The following is a 13,032-nucleotide window of genomic DNA, read 5'->3' as shown; positions in this document are numbered from 1 at the left end:
GTGTGTGGCAGACGTTTTCGTTCTCCCACAGATTTGTGCACATTCATTGTGAGTTGTTTTCCCTTTGTTAATCTTTATTTTTGATATATACTGAACAAAAATATAAATGCAACATGTTGCAGTTCATATAAGGAAATCCGTCAATTGAAATAAGTTCATTAGGCCCTAATCTATGGATTTCACATGACTGGGCTGGGGCACAGTCATGGGTGGGCGTAGGAAGGCATAGGCCTTTCCCGCAGGTGAAGAAGCCGGATGTGGCGGGAAACTGGGCTGTCGTGGTTGTGGGGCCGGTTGGATATACTGCCAAATTTCTAAAATAATGTTGGGGGGTGGCTTATGGTAATTGAATTGTTCATTTCACTACCTAGGAAAAAAACTCTGGTGGACATTCCTGCAGTCATCATGCCAATTGTACATTCAGCTTGAGACCTCTGTGGCATTGTTTTGTGTGTCACAACTTCACATTTTAGTGGCCTTTTATTGTCCCCAGCACAAGGTGCACCTGTGTGATATGTCACACCTGTCCGGTGGATGGATTATCTTGACAAAGGACACAATTCTCACTAACATGGATGTAAAACAAATTTGTGCACACATTTTGAGAGAAGCTTTTTGTGTGTATGGAACATTTCTGGGATCTTTTATTTCAGCTCATGAAACATGGGACCAGCACTTTACATGTTGCGTTTATATTTTTTGTTCAGTGTATTTTGCTTGAGCACGCATAGAAGTACCTGGCCTGTGCACAAGTGTGCCTGGCCTATTAAAGTTCCCATTTGTGGATGTCTAATGATAGTATTTCTGATTGTATTAACTCACCACCACTTATGAGCTGCGGAGCATCTCAAAATAAAAAAATTGGCACCACGCACAGAGTATTTTACATCCATTTGCGAGTATTTCTTATTGCATTTGAAAAATCTTTCCAACACTCTCCTTCTCAATATGCTTAAGTAACATCCTTGCCTCGGTGTGACATAGCAACATGTTGCTGATCCCATATCCCCAGTGGAAACATCATAAAATAGGCTGTCTGTTCCGAGCTCATTGGCACGGGAAACCACGAGGGCCCAGTTGAAACAATGTTGCAAGTTCGCTATAGCAAGAGATGAAGCCAGCGAAGGTGAGAGGCAGACAGGTGGAAGAGAGATTAATGCTTTAGACTGAACAAACTGCCATGTGTAGCACGTGATTTATAGAGGTGAATTTTGTATTTTCATCAGGATATTTTCTTCTAATATAATTTCGGCTCTGGTCGGTATTTCAGATATTTTCACACCGATTCGAGGTCAGTGTCCACCGAGTGTGAGCCGACATGGGATCCAAGGGTCAATTACAGAATTTTGGATCCGACCTGTTCGGATACCGGGTTGGATCTCTGGTAATCGGGTTAGGATATATCCGTGAAGACCTCCTAGTTTAGAACCTTTAGTGCTGTTCTTAAACATATATTTTTTTCACACCTCTCCTCTGGGATCCCCAGCCGTTCCAAGTATTTTAACTATTCCACAGCTAGCACACCTGATTCGACTTGTTCACTAAACATCAAGCCCTTGAATTGGTGAATCAAGGTGAGCTAGTTCAGGGTTACAAAAAAATTGGGAAATGTCTGGGGAGGACATCTGAGGAGAGGTTTGAAAACCACTGGACAGTTTCTGATTTTAATTTGATGTATGAAAAAAGGGACCGGTTGCCAGTGAAGTGTGTTGTGTACTAACGTGTGCCTTTTGTAATTCAGTGTATTGCTCTCCAGTCTTCAGGGGAATAAATGTCAAATGACCTGTGACCCTGGGACCTACTATAATGGCCACAGGAGGACCTGTGAGCTGTGCCACCGAGCGTGTGCCACCTGTGCAGGTAAAGCTCCCTTCATAAAGTAAAGATGGTCCCTCCCAGTCAGTTGGCCAAAGTAAAAATCAATATTTTGCCTAAAGTGAAGTTTGTGCACTGCTCACAGTCTCCCCCTGTCTGCAGGCACGGGGATGGAGGCGTGTAACAAGTGTGCAGAGGGCTACTTCTTGGAGGAGTGGCGCTGTGTGTCCACCTGCAGCGTGGGATACTACATGTATGAGCAGACCTCGGACAAGGGCGACATCAACAAGTCCTGCAGGAAGTGAGTCTGCTTGACGCATACAAACTCCACACCTTACACTTCCTCCTCTCTTCTACACCTCCTCCCTAGAACCTGGCATGTTTATCCTGTCAAACTGCCTCAAACCGGACTATAATCTTTAAAAGGGTTCCAACATCAGTCATATACCTAAGGTCCCTTAAACCTGCCTTTTTCCTTCTTTGTAATCTAACACTACTCGCTATGTGGTCTGGAGGATATCTGTGCGTTAGCCCTCCTGTTTGATGTACCAAAATCATAAAGTTGGAAAAAGGGACAAACACGCTTTGTGAAAAGTTCTCCCTCTATCCAACTATGACCTAAACTATAGCTTTAAACCGCCCTCCCCCCCACCCCCACCCCCCACCCCAGGTGTGACCACAGCTGCTATGCCTGCACAGGGCCCGGTGAGACGAACTGCAGCACCTGTGTGAATGGCTATAACCTGGAGGCAGGAGTGTGTGTGGTCAGCACCATCTGCAAAGATGGTGAGTACTAGAAACCCTCTTATATGTATTATAGATTCTTTAAGGACCTCATTCTAGAAGTGTCTGCTCAGTCACTGCACAGGTAACAGCGGTTTTAAACTTTCTCAGTGCTCTTTCTCTTTTTGTCACGATCTGTGCTCATGCATTCACCCCTAACTAATCTATACCAATCTCTCTTTACGTCTTGTCTAAATTGCGCATGTTTAAAATTGGGCAACTTCTGTCTGATTCTGCAATGCCTTCCCCATATCTCACACTAGATGGAAGGTTGGTCTTGTGGCCTCATACTGTAACCTAGGATAGAAAATATCCATGCTCTTGTTGGTATTCCATTGATATGGCTAACCTTCTCAGTCCTATCCTATAGGGCCCATTTGTCTGTGAGATATGATGAATGTTTTTGATGATCTGATTTGTCTTCAAATTGTCATCCCCAGTCTGTCCATGACCCACTGAGACCAATGGCTTTTTATTGACTACAAAACAAATGAAGGATTCTTAGTTTGAGTGCACAGCAAGTAAAAAAAAACATATTTCAAATTGAGGTTATGACAGACTGGCGATCCACTTTTTCTGTGCAAAATCCTCTCTGATGAAAAATGACAATGTTTTGACTTTTGAAATTGACCCTCTTTGAAATTGATTGACGTTTTTTCTCTTTTTCCCCAAATTTCTGTTTTACTTTCCGACATGGATCCAATCATTCCTGCTGGACTACAATCTTTCCCCTCCGATGAACATCACACCTCTGATGGATCAAAACCTAAACTCTTTCTGTCACCTGACCCCTCCTGACCAATCCACTTGGCTTTGTCCGCCTGTCCTGACCAATCCCATGGCTATGCCTGTTGTCCCCCCCCCCCCCCCCCCCCACTTATCTCTTCTTCCTGGTATGTGGAAAGCAAATGAAGAATCTTGGGCGGAAGGCAGTTTCTGTGTGCTTGTAAAAAAGAACAATCTGTGCCAGAGAAAAGTTCTGCAGCAACTGTGCTGCAGAACATGCTCGCTAAAAGGGTGACGGGAGGTCCCGCAGGGAGCCGGGGGGGGGGCACCCCTCTACCCAAGCCCACTCACTCAGTCACATAATTTATAAGAAAATCTGGGCCTCTTAAGGGACTGCGTCAGAGGTGTGAGGACAGAACTACAACAAACCTACCTTTTTTCTGTACTGGGACATGTGGTCAGGGCGACAGTAGCAACTGGGACTTACTAAAAAAACAAAAACAAATAATGTGTCGGTATTTTGGGACCAAAGCATCGATGCCAAAATAATTGTACCATTTTCCAGTATAGGATGTGTAGCTTGCAGGAGGGACCTGCCAATCTGTGTTTACTTCAGTTTTTTGCTCCTCCTCGAGTAACGATGCGAAGGTGAAAGCTGATGAACGTACCAACCCCCGGCTGTGTGTTTGTAAATAAATGTTAAAGCTCACTCAATAATGTGAAACTGTCTGGGTTGCGTTTGCTATCTGCCAAGTGAGGACACACACACACACACACAGCAGGATTGTGCAAACACTTGAATTGATAGGTGGGAAAATCATGTCCCCATTCTAAATGCCGCAGGGAATTCATTGTGTGCCACAGGGAATCCTGACTGCTAAACTGTCATCTATTTTTCAGGTTGTGAGAGAAAAAGTATTACAGGTGCCCTTGACTCACTCATCATTCCACAGGCACTAAGATCAGATCTGTTTATCAAAGACCACATTAGATAAATCAGGGTCGTATCTTTTAGGCACAAAACATAAGAAAACTGACAGACAGGGAAGACGACCTAGTCTCGCCCAATAAGAAACACTTATTTTCATTACAAAATGCTTTTAAGTTTTCGTTGCGTGCCGTAATGAACAAGACTCCTCTTACTGCTACCCGAGACCATGGGGCCATCGCACTGACAAACAGCACTAGCAGGGCTTTATTCCACAACATTGCACGGTTATGTCATTGCATTCGAGCAGAGGTGGTTCTGTATCTTCTTGATCATCAAACAATTTTGATATGGTTGACGTTTTTTGGTGAACTTCGTTTAAATGTTATTCTATCCTTGCTAGCTGCCACACATTCAAGACATGTCCATGACACTATAGCAAAGGGCGTGCATTTCATTAAGATTTGTGTTCATTTGGCTCCTCATTGGAAGAAAAGACTGTTACTTATTAATGTATTAAAACATTTTTCTGTTGCTTGCCCTGGTGAACACGACCCAGGTTGTAAGCACATCAGAGACTGAGAATCCAAGACAATGGTTGGTGCTGCAAAATTGGACCACAGTCTGTCTCTCTGTAACACGCAGGCCATGGGAGTCAACTTTGTAATGGTTGAATACCCTGTTCATGAAACCCATTATAGAATGAGTACTGAGGTGAATACGACACTGTATTCCAATAAAGAATGTGTCAAATTCAATTCTCAATGTGGGTTTATACCTTTTTGAACAATTACAGTATTACTGTAGTCGTGTTGTACTGTTGATTGTGGTTTAATTGAAATAAAGATTGATTGATCCTTTTGATTAACAGAAACGTATTCTTGGTCATTGTTGAAGATGACTTAGATTTGATTAGTGTCAGTAGTATGTTGATTTATATCATGTCTTGTCAGACACCCCCCCCCCCCCCCACACACACACACACACACACACACACATTTATATTGTAAACGAGTGTCGATGTTATACATATCAATGTTATTACTAATTAAAATGGTTAATCTGTTCATCTTTTAGTTTTTTTTCTGCTAAGCTGTTGGTCATTGTGAACATCCTCATTGTCCCACACTGTTTATTTGGGTTGTGTTCATTAGGCAGAACATGGAAAAATAACGGATTGAAACAGGGAGAGACTTCATGGACTTGTTCAAAAATAAATTCTCATTTTTGTTTTCAATTGCAAAAAGTTATGAAATGTTTTCTGTTGCGAGCCCTAATGAACACAACCCTGGTTATATGATAAACCTCCCAGTCTATTCCTCACCCAACATTGTTCCTGCAAGAATTTACAGAATGTATATAATAATAGTGTTTGGTCATTTAGCAGATGTTTTTATCCAAAGGGACATGCAGTTTGTAGTCTCGCATGTAGTTGTCACATGTAGCGTGTATGCACGCGCACAACAGGAGGTCTGTGGCATCTTAATTTGGGAGGATGAACTCGTGGTAATATCTGGAGTGGAATTAGTGGAATGGTATCAAATATATTAAACACATGGTTTCCATCTGATGCCATTCCATTTACTCCATGACAGCCATTATGTGCGGTCCTCCCCTCAGCAGCCTCCACTGATGTGTGCATGCGTACAGTCAAAGTGTGATATTAGCAAGTGAAGGTTGGGAGAGAAAAAGGAGCAGATTTTAAGAATGGTACCAGATGGTATCCCCATTCACTACCACTGCTACCTGCATTAAGATTGCCAGTTTCTTCCACAACTACTAATCATTTTGCTGTTATTATTACTGCCGTTAGATTTGGTGATTGTAAGAAATGCAGTACTACTGGTCTTAATGAATGCAGTACTACTGGTCTTAATGAATGCAGTACTACTGGTCTTAATGAATGCAGTACTACTGGTCTTAATGAATGCAGTACCTCTGGTCTTAATGAATGCAGTACTACTGGTCTTAATGAATGCAGTACTACTGGTCTTAATGAATGCAGTACTACTGGTCTTAATGAATGCAGTACTACTGGTCTTAATGAATGCAGCACTACTGGTCTTAATGAATGCAGCAATGTACAGTATACTTGTAGTGATTATGCATAGTGAACAAATACCATTGTAGCCCCAGTCAATATCCAGCAAGTCTGGGTCTTGCTCAGTAGGGCACACAAGCAAAACGTTATTGCGACAGATATCATTTTGTAAATAAAAATCAGTTTCTTATTGGACAAATTCAAGTAGTACTTGCTCGTTTTCAAGACAATTTCTTCATATTGGACCCTGTGTACAAACAGTTTGTTTTCTTTCAAAACACTTTGATATTTGAATGGGCCTGGTTGACATGCCAGATGGGCAGGGTTGGTTCTGTTGCGCAAGGCAAGCTCAATCAAGCACCACTGTGGTATTTGAAAGAAAATGGATACCATTTGAACCCAGGGTAATGTTAATTAGGCACCAAATGGAAGAAAATGTACTGAAACAGGGAGAGAATACCTGACTACCAGAAACACTCATTTTGTTTTCTATTGCAAAACGTTTTGCTAAGGCATGCATTAATGCAGTATTTCCCAACTCCGGTCCTCGATTACCCCCAACCATACACATTTTTATTGTAGCCCCAGACAAGCACACCTGATTCAACTTGTCAACTGATCATCAAGTCCTCAAGCTGAATCAGGTACATATTGTCAGGGGCTACAACAGAAAAATGTATACCGTTGGGAAACACTGCACTAATGAATACCAACCAGGTCTGGTATCCAGGGTCCATATCAGGCAGTGTAAAATGCTTTTCCTGCTGTCAGTTTGCCCTCAAGGTCAGCCAACTCCATCACTGCAACAACTCCGGCTCTCTCCAAGTGACACATTCTTTCCTCACTCTATTCTTTGAGCTGTTCTATTCAGAAGTCGTTTGTCTTTTGTCGAGTTTAGTTTCTCTCCCTGCGTTCTGTGTTTTGGGGAGAGGGGGGCTATTTGAATGGCGGTAGCCCAGGCTCGTCTGAATGGGAGCATCTGCCCGTTGTGTTGATAGCACAAAGAGATGCTTTTGTTTTGCCCGCGAAAACAATTTGGCTTTTCACAGAAAGCCAGAGCCCACAGTCAGCGACCTCGCACTGCTACCCTCGGAGGGCTGTGACACCCCCACCCTCTGTCAGTCATGTCCTAGTACATGTAGGTGGGGTGGGGGGTGTTGATAGAAATTATGGTGGGGGAGGGGGTAGGTAATGTTAATTCCTCAAATCTCTTTTCAATGCTGAAAAAAAACTCACCAGCAGAATCGTTGAGAGTTTTAAAAAAAAATGCATGAGAAGTAGTAGTAGTAGTAGTAGTAGTAGTAGTAGTAGTAGTAGTAGTGTTGACCTCACCTGACCAAAAGAATGATATCATTTGACATGTTGTCCTGGTGCCTATGTTGAAGGTGGCTTCAACTATGGTGGATGCATAACCAGGCCAGCGCAGTGTGGCTCGGCTCTGCTCAGCTCAGTAGTATGAAAAGGACATTTGTCAGGCCACTGATGTGGAGTATGTGTCAGTTGTGTGAGACCTGAGTCCTAGTAGGGTTGTGTAAGTATATTCTCCCTCTGTTTTCAGGTGAGTACCTGAGCAGGCATGGGAAATGCCACCTGTGTTACGCCACCTGCTATAAGTGCGTAGGTCCTGAGAAGGAGGACTGCATAAGCTGCCCATCCAGTAGGTAAGACAGACATACAAGTGTATTAGAATGGGTTGTATTCAATAGTGCACATCGTCACAAAATGGCAACTAAAACAGAAAAGGGGTCTTGTATTGGACTTGTTTAGACAGTCCCTCTCCGTTTCAGTTTTCTTCTGTTCGGTGCCTTGTGAATACGACCCTGGAGCACCGTTTGATCCACTGAATGTCAGTGAGATGATATTTATCATCACAATGTTCTTTGATTAAACTTTGCTTTGGAAGTTCAGCCATGACTAATCTCTCGTGGACAGGTTCGCATGTAAATGGGAAGTGACAATTTTCGCGATTATTTTACTTCTGGGTAACCGAGATTAAGCCATGACAAAACTAAATGAAATCAACATATTCATGAATGATGATCATACCTTGTAGATACAAAATACTTTCCATGTCAATATTATTGAAATTCTATTCAAGGTAACCATTTACGTTAACTGTGTATATTATTTGAATCCAAAAATCAGATTTTATTCGTCAACATGCTTCATAAACAACAGGTGTGGACTAATAGTGAAATTCTTAGTTACGGGCACTTCCCAGCAATCCAGAGAGAAAGAAAATGGATAAATAATAGAAAAGAAAAGATGTAATAATAGATACACAATGAGGAACGATAAACTATTATGCAGCATATATCACAATCTATAACCTCATCATAAACGTTATAGCTACATTGAGTGTTATTACAACCAGAATTATTCAAGCTTATTATGAATGAATGAAGAGATCGGATCACAGCTGTTAGAAAACATTCATTGGATGTATAACCTTTGCTGACTTTATGCCATTGCCTTATCAAGTCCAACTAACTCTTCCACTCTGGTTCTCCTTCAATCAAAACACTCCAAGTATTTATCGAACACCTTCATACTATGTATTACAATGAATACATTCATTAACCCTTTATAATGCTCTATGTAGCAATAATGCACTGTTTGCAGTGTTCTCATAGATAATGTGTGTATATTGTCTATAGTGTACATTAATTATACATTAAATGTTAATTCTTAACATGTATTATGTTATACTGATGTAATAAAGTCATGAAAACCAGTGCATAAGCGATGTGTGTTCTCAACCATAACCCCCCAGGTATTTTGAAGATGGCCAGTGTGTAATCCGGTGCCAGGGGGGGCGCTATGCCATGGAGAGGCAGTGCCACCTGTGCCACCACACCTGCCAGGAGTGTGATGATGGAGGACCTGACAACTGCACAAGCTGTGACAAAGGTACAATCATCAGTTCTTAGTCATAATAAAGCACCCACAACATCAATGGAGAACATGATATCGATGGTAATAGCTCTGTTTTTACAGTGTGTGACAGAAAGTATTATCTCTGTCAACACTGTAATACTGACTCTAGCCACACAAAGGGCTGACTGAAAGACACACATGCCAGACTGCATAGAGAGCAGATGAACACCAGATTTCTATGCAGCTGGCACCCTATCAATACGTGCACACAGACACATTCAATTAGTTAGAAATGTGCTTCCGTTTAAAACCAGTCTGTCTGGAATTTGAGGAGACAAAACAATAACTCCATGGCCCAGTGTCTATTTCACGTGCTTTCCAAAGATGTTCTCTTATATTCATAGTACCTCAGAACAGGGGTCCCAAACTTTTTCACTCTTGGAGGGGGGGGGGGGGGGGGGGCTTCCAGCATTGGGGAACATCCTGAGCCCCCACTGCGCATGCACCACAACTGTTTCCACAGGCACAAGCACTGTTCATGACACAAACTGTTTACACCCCTCTTGTTGGTGGAGAGAATTTAGCAGATTAGAGCTTATTTTCTGCAATTCAACACGTTGTCATTGGGTGCAAAGAAAATGTTCCCGTTTTAAAGGAGATTTTCTTGCACTTCTATAAATTTTGCCACGTCTAATGTGTATTCATGTGATATTTGAGTGACAAAAAAATTACAGCAATATCTATGGGCTAAAAAAACAAAGAAATGGGGCTATACAAAATGTTAGCTGGCATGGGCTAGTTGATCTGGACATTTCAAGTTATAAATAGCTTTCCAATGTATGCAATGACTAACATGACAAGAGGAACTGATGATGCACTACCCAATTTCAAAATTGCACCTTGTGAATTCTACTATTACAACTTTCAAGAGTAAGTCTAAAGCCGGACCCCTGTGCCCCCATGTTGACCCCTCGCGCGCCCCACAGTTTGGGAACCACTGCCTCAGAATACTGACATGATCTCACTCCTGATGGAGTAATGAATGTTTTAAATGAGATATCACATAATTGACTAATATAGGCTAGAGTTTGATATGATTGCTCTCCGAGAAACAAGTAAAGGTGTTGTGAGACTAGTGTAGAGATGTAAAGAAAGGAAGAGGAGAAAGGAGGGGAAGAATGCATAAAGGAAGTGGGATAAATCTTAGAAAGAGAAATGCTGAAGTAATTGAGAAAGATCCTTACTTTTCGACCTACTGCTGATTTGGAATATATTAAATCACTGTATTGGTCAATTGCACACAAGGTCCAACCAAAATTTGACTGCCGCTTTTAACCCTACATGTCCCGAGACACCAGCAAAAATGAATTGATATGAATTCTGTACAGAAATAAGTTTCTCACTGGGAAATATATATCTAACTAGTCAGTGACAACTGTGTGGAGTTTGTAAAAGCAACTATGAGATTTTTTTATTTTAAGTGTTATATAAACAGTACCAGTCAAAAGTTTGGACACACCTACTCAACCCTTGAATAAGTAGGTGTTTCCAAACTTTTGACTGGTACTGTATATATATTTTTACCCTCTTTTCCTCCCCAATTTTGAACTTGTCTCATCGCTGCAACTCCCCAACAGGCTCGAGTCATGTGTCCTACGAAACATGACCCGCTAAACCGTGCTTCTTAACAACCGCCCACTTAACACGGAAGCCAGCCGCACCAATGTGCCGGAGGAAACACACTGCAGGCGCCCTGCCCGCCACAAGGAGTCGCTAGAGTGTGAGGAACCCTCCCCTAACCCGACGACGCTGGGCCAATTGTGTGCTGCCCCATGGGACTCCCGATCAAGGCTGGTTGTGATACAGCCCGGGATCGAACCCGGGTCTGTAGTGACGCCTCTAGCACTGCGATGCAGTGCCTTAAACTGCTGTTCCACTCGGGAGGCCTATGTGAGTTTATTACAGTGTTACATACACTATGTCCAGGGATGTACTATGATCTTCTATGTCGAAGAACCCCTTACATTATAATGACTTTTGTGTAGATTGTGAGTGTCATAGAGCAAAACATGTCACATGAGCGTCTTCGTGAGAGTCTCAGCTTTAATAGATTGCTTTTAATAGTTTGTTACTCGAACCATTAGGACTCTAGAGATATTTTTGTTAAAAGACCGGGCCCGTTCTCCTTCAGGATTCGCCCTTGTTTCACAAACACCGCTCTAGTTCAGCCCCCGTCCATGATACACAGACTAATGGTTGGTTTCTATGGATGCAGAATATATAGACAAATTCAATGGTGCATACCAGGAGTCTGTAGCTCACAATGTTTAAAAGGGATTAGAAGTCCAAAACGCGCCGGCGTTACAAAAGACACATACATACAGTATACAGGTTTTAGAGAGTTGCAGGGGGCTGCCACACTAGGCGCCCAGGGAGCTGTTTTAGGATGTATTGCTATGAAGCTGCGTATTTCCTGTCTGAATCGTTTGAAGATAAAGGAAATGACAAAGTTCAATGCAGCAACATTACGATCTTAGTAGGTCTTTGTCTGTTTGATCCACTGACTCACTGTCTGTGTGTTTGTACTGGTGTTTTTGCCAATGAAACTGACTGTGTCTGTCTCTCTGCCTGGCCAAGACAAGTTCCAGACAGACAGGTACCACTATAGAGGGGAGTGTCGTGACGTGTGTCCAGAGGGCTTCTTCCATTCCTGGCGGAAGCGGTGTGAGGTGTGCTCCGTCAACTGCACTGTGTGCACCGACTTCCACAGCTGCCTCCACTGCAGCCCCTCCCACTACCTCCGAGACGGACTGTGTGTCCCGCTGGAGTGTGGCGAAGGTGAGACACCCCACCAAGTACACTCAACTTGTTCTCTTCTCTCCCCCCCCGACCCCCACTTTTCATCTCCTTTTGTCCTCTGTGCTCTACCACACTACCGTTTAAAAAAATATATTTAAAAGATTGAGTCTGAGACAGAGAATGTTTGAGAGGGAGACATGATTGAAAACTGCTAAAACGAGAGAGAGGGGAGGATGAAAATAAAGTTTTATCATATGTGTCAGACATGTCCAAACTGATCCCCTGCACGGCCCTGCAGCCTGCCACAGCTCACGCCTCAGAACACTTTGCATTGAACATCTTCCCCTCTCAGTGCTGCTGTAAAGCCGCCACACCCCAATCTCACCTCTGTCTCCCATCCAGCGATGGTAATAGATAGCATTGGTATGAATGTAACTATGCGTCTGATAGTCCAATGAGTGTGTATGACTCCAATATCCACACTAGCAAAGTTTAAAGCAATGTATTGAATGGCTGCTGTGGTGCCAGTGTTGATAGATCCATTAGTCTTTAATGTGTGTGATGTATGTATGATGTACCTATCCTACAGGTGAGGTGGAGGACCCAGAGTATGAGGATTGTCTGCCCTGTGAGGAGGGCTGTAAGAAATGTCTGCAGAGTAAGTATACACTTGTCACGAAAGTCCAAGACAATCTACTTTCGAACCCCACTACAGACTCCACTAGACTGCCTCAGATCCCCCCCAAGTCCTTAGACTAATACTTAGAAGTTTTACATTAATACTGATCATCTTAGATCCTTTCAGACTGCCAAAACCTTCTTATGGGAACCAGCTCATGTTCATTTCCTGTACCCTAACTGAACACCAGGTATGCATCATCAGCATTATTCTGTTTTCTTCAGTCAAATCTTAACAGGCCCACGCAAGATGTTATTAATCGTGGGCGGAATGTCTTTCCTCACCATCCCCCTGCCCGCCTCCCCACTTCTGGTAATTATAATCCTCAGAATTAAAAGACAAGCAGCAGACTTTGCGATTATTGTTCCGGGAACGCGATGCGAT

General features: G+C 42.7%; 1 protein-coding gene across 3 annotated transcripts in view; it reads left to right on the top strand.

Annotated features, from left to right (window-relative positions):
- The window catches only part of LOC139410708 (proprotein convertase subtilisin/kexin type 5b), a 50,641-nt gene extending 37,858 nt beyond the window's left edge, over positions 1-12,783 (top strand). Inside the window, exons 18-24 of one of the 3 annotated variants that reach the window (XM_071156134.1) lie at positions 1,757-1,860; positions 1,978-2,116; positions 2,486-2,601; positions 7,852-7,954; positions 9,067-9,203; positions 11,808-12,008; positions 12,559-12,783. In XM_071156134.1, the coding sequence (XP_071012235.1) occupies positions 1,757-1,860; positions 1,978-2,116; positions 2,486-2,601; positions 7,852-7,954; positions 9,067-9,203; positions 11,808-12,008; positions 12,559-12,728 (970 nt within the window). In that variant the 3' untranslated portion in view covers positions 12,729-12,783. Of the gene's footprint in view, positions 1-1,756; positions 1,861-1,977; positions 2,117-2,485; positions 2,602-3,503; positions 5,322-7,851; positions 7,955-9,066; positions 9,204-11,807; positions 12,009-12,558 lie in introns of those variants that run through there. The other 2 variants (XM_071156135.1, XM_071156136.1) reach the window with 2 other exon arrangements.
- The last annotated feature ends 249 nt before the right edge of the window (positions 12,784-13,032 follow it).

Source organism: Oncorhynchus clarkii, chromosome 6 (assembly GCF_045791955.1).
Source record: "Oncorhynchus clarkii lewisi isolate Uvic-CL-2024 chromosome 6, UVic_Ocla_1.0, whole genome shotgun sequence".
NCBI lineage: Eukaryota > Metazoa > Chordata > Actinopteri > Salmoniformes > Salmonidae > Oncorhynchus > Oncorhynchus clarkii.
Note: the sequence above shows the minus strand (reverse complement) of the source record. Positions and strands in the feature narration are given on the sequence as shown.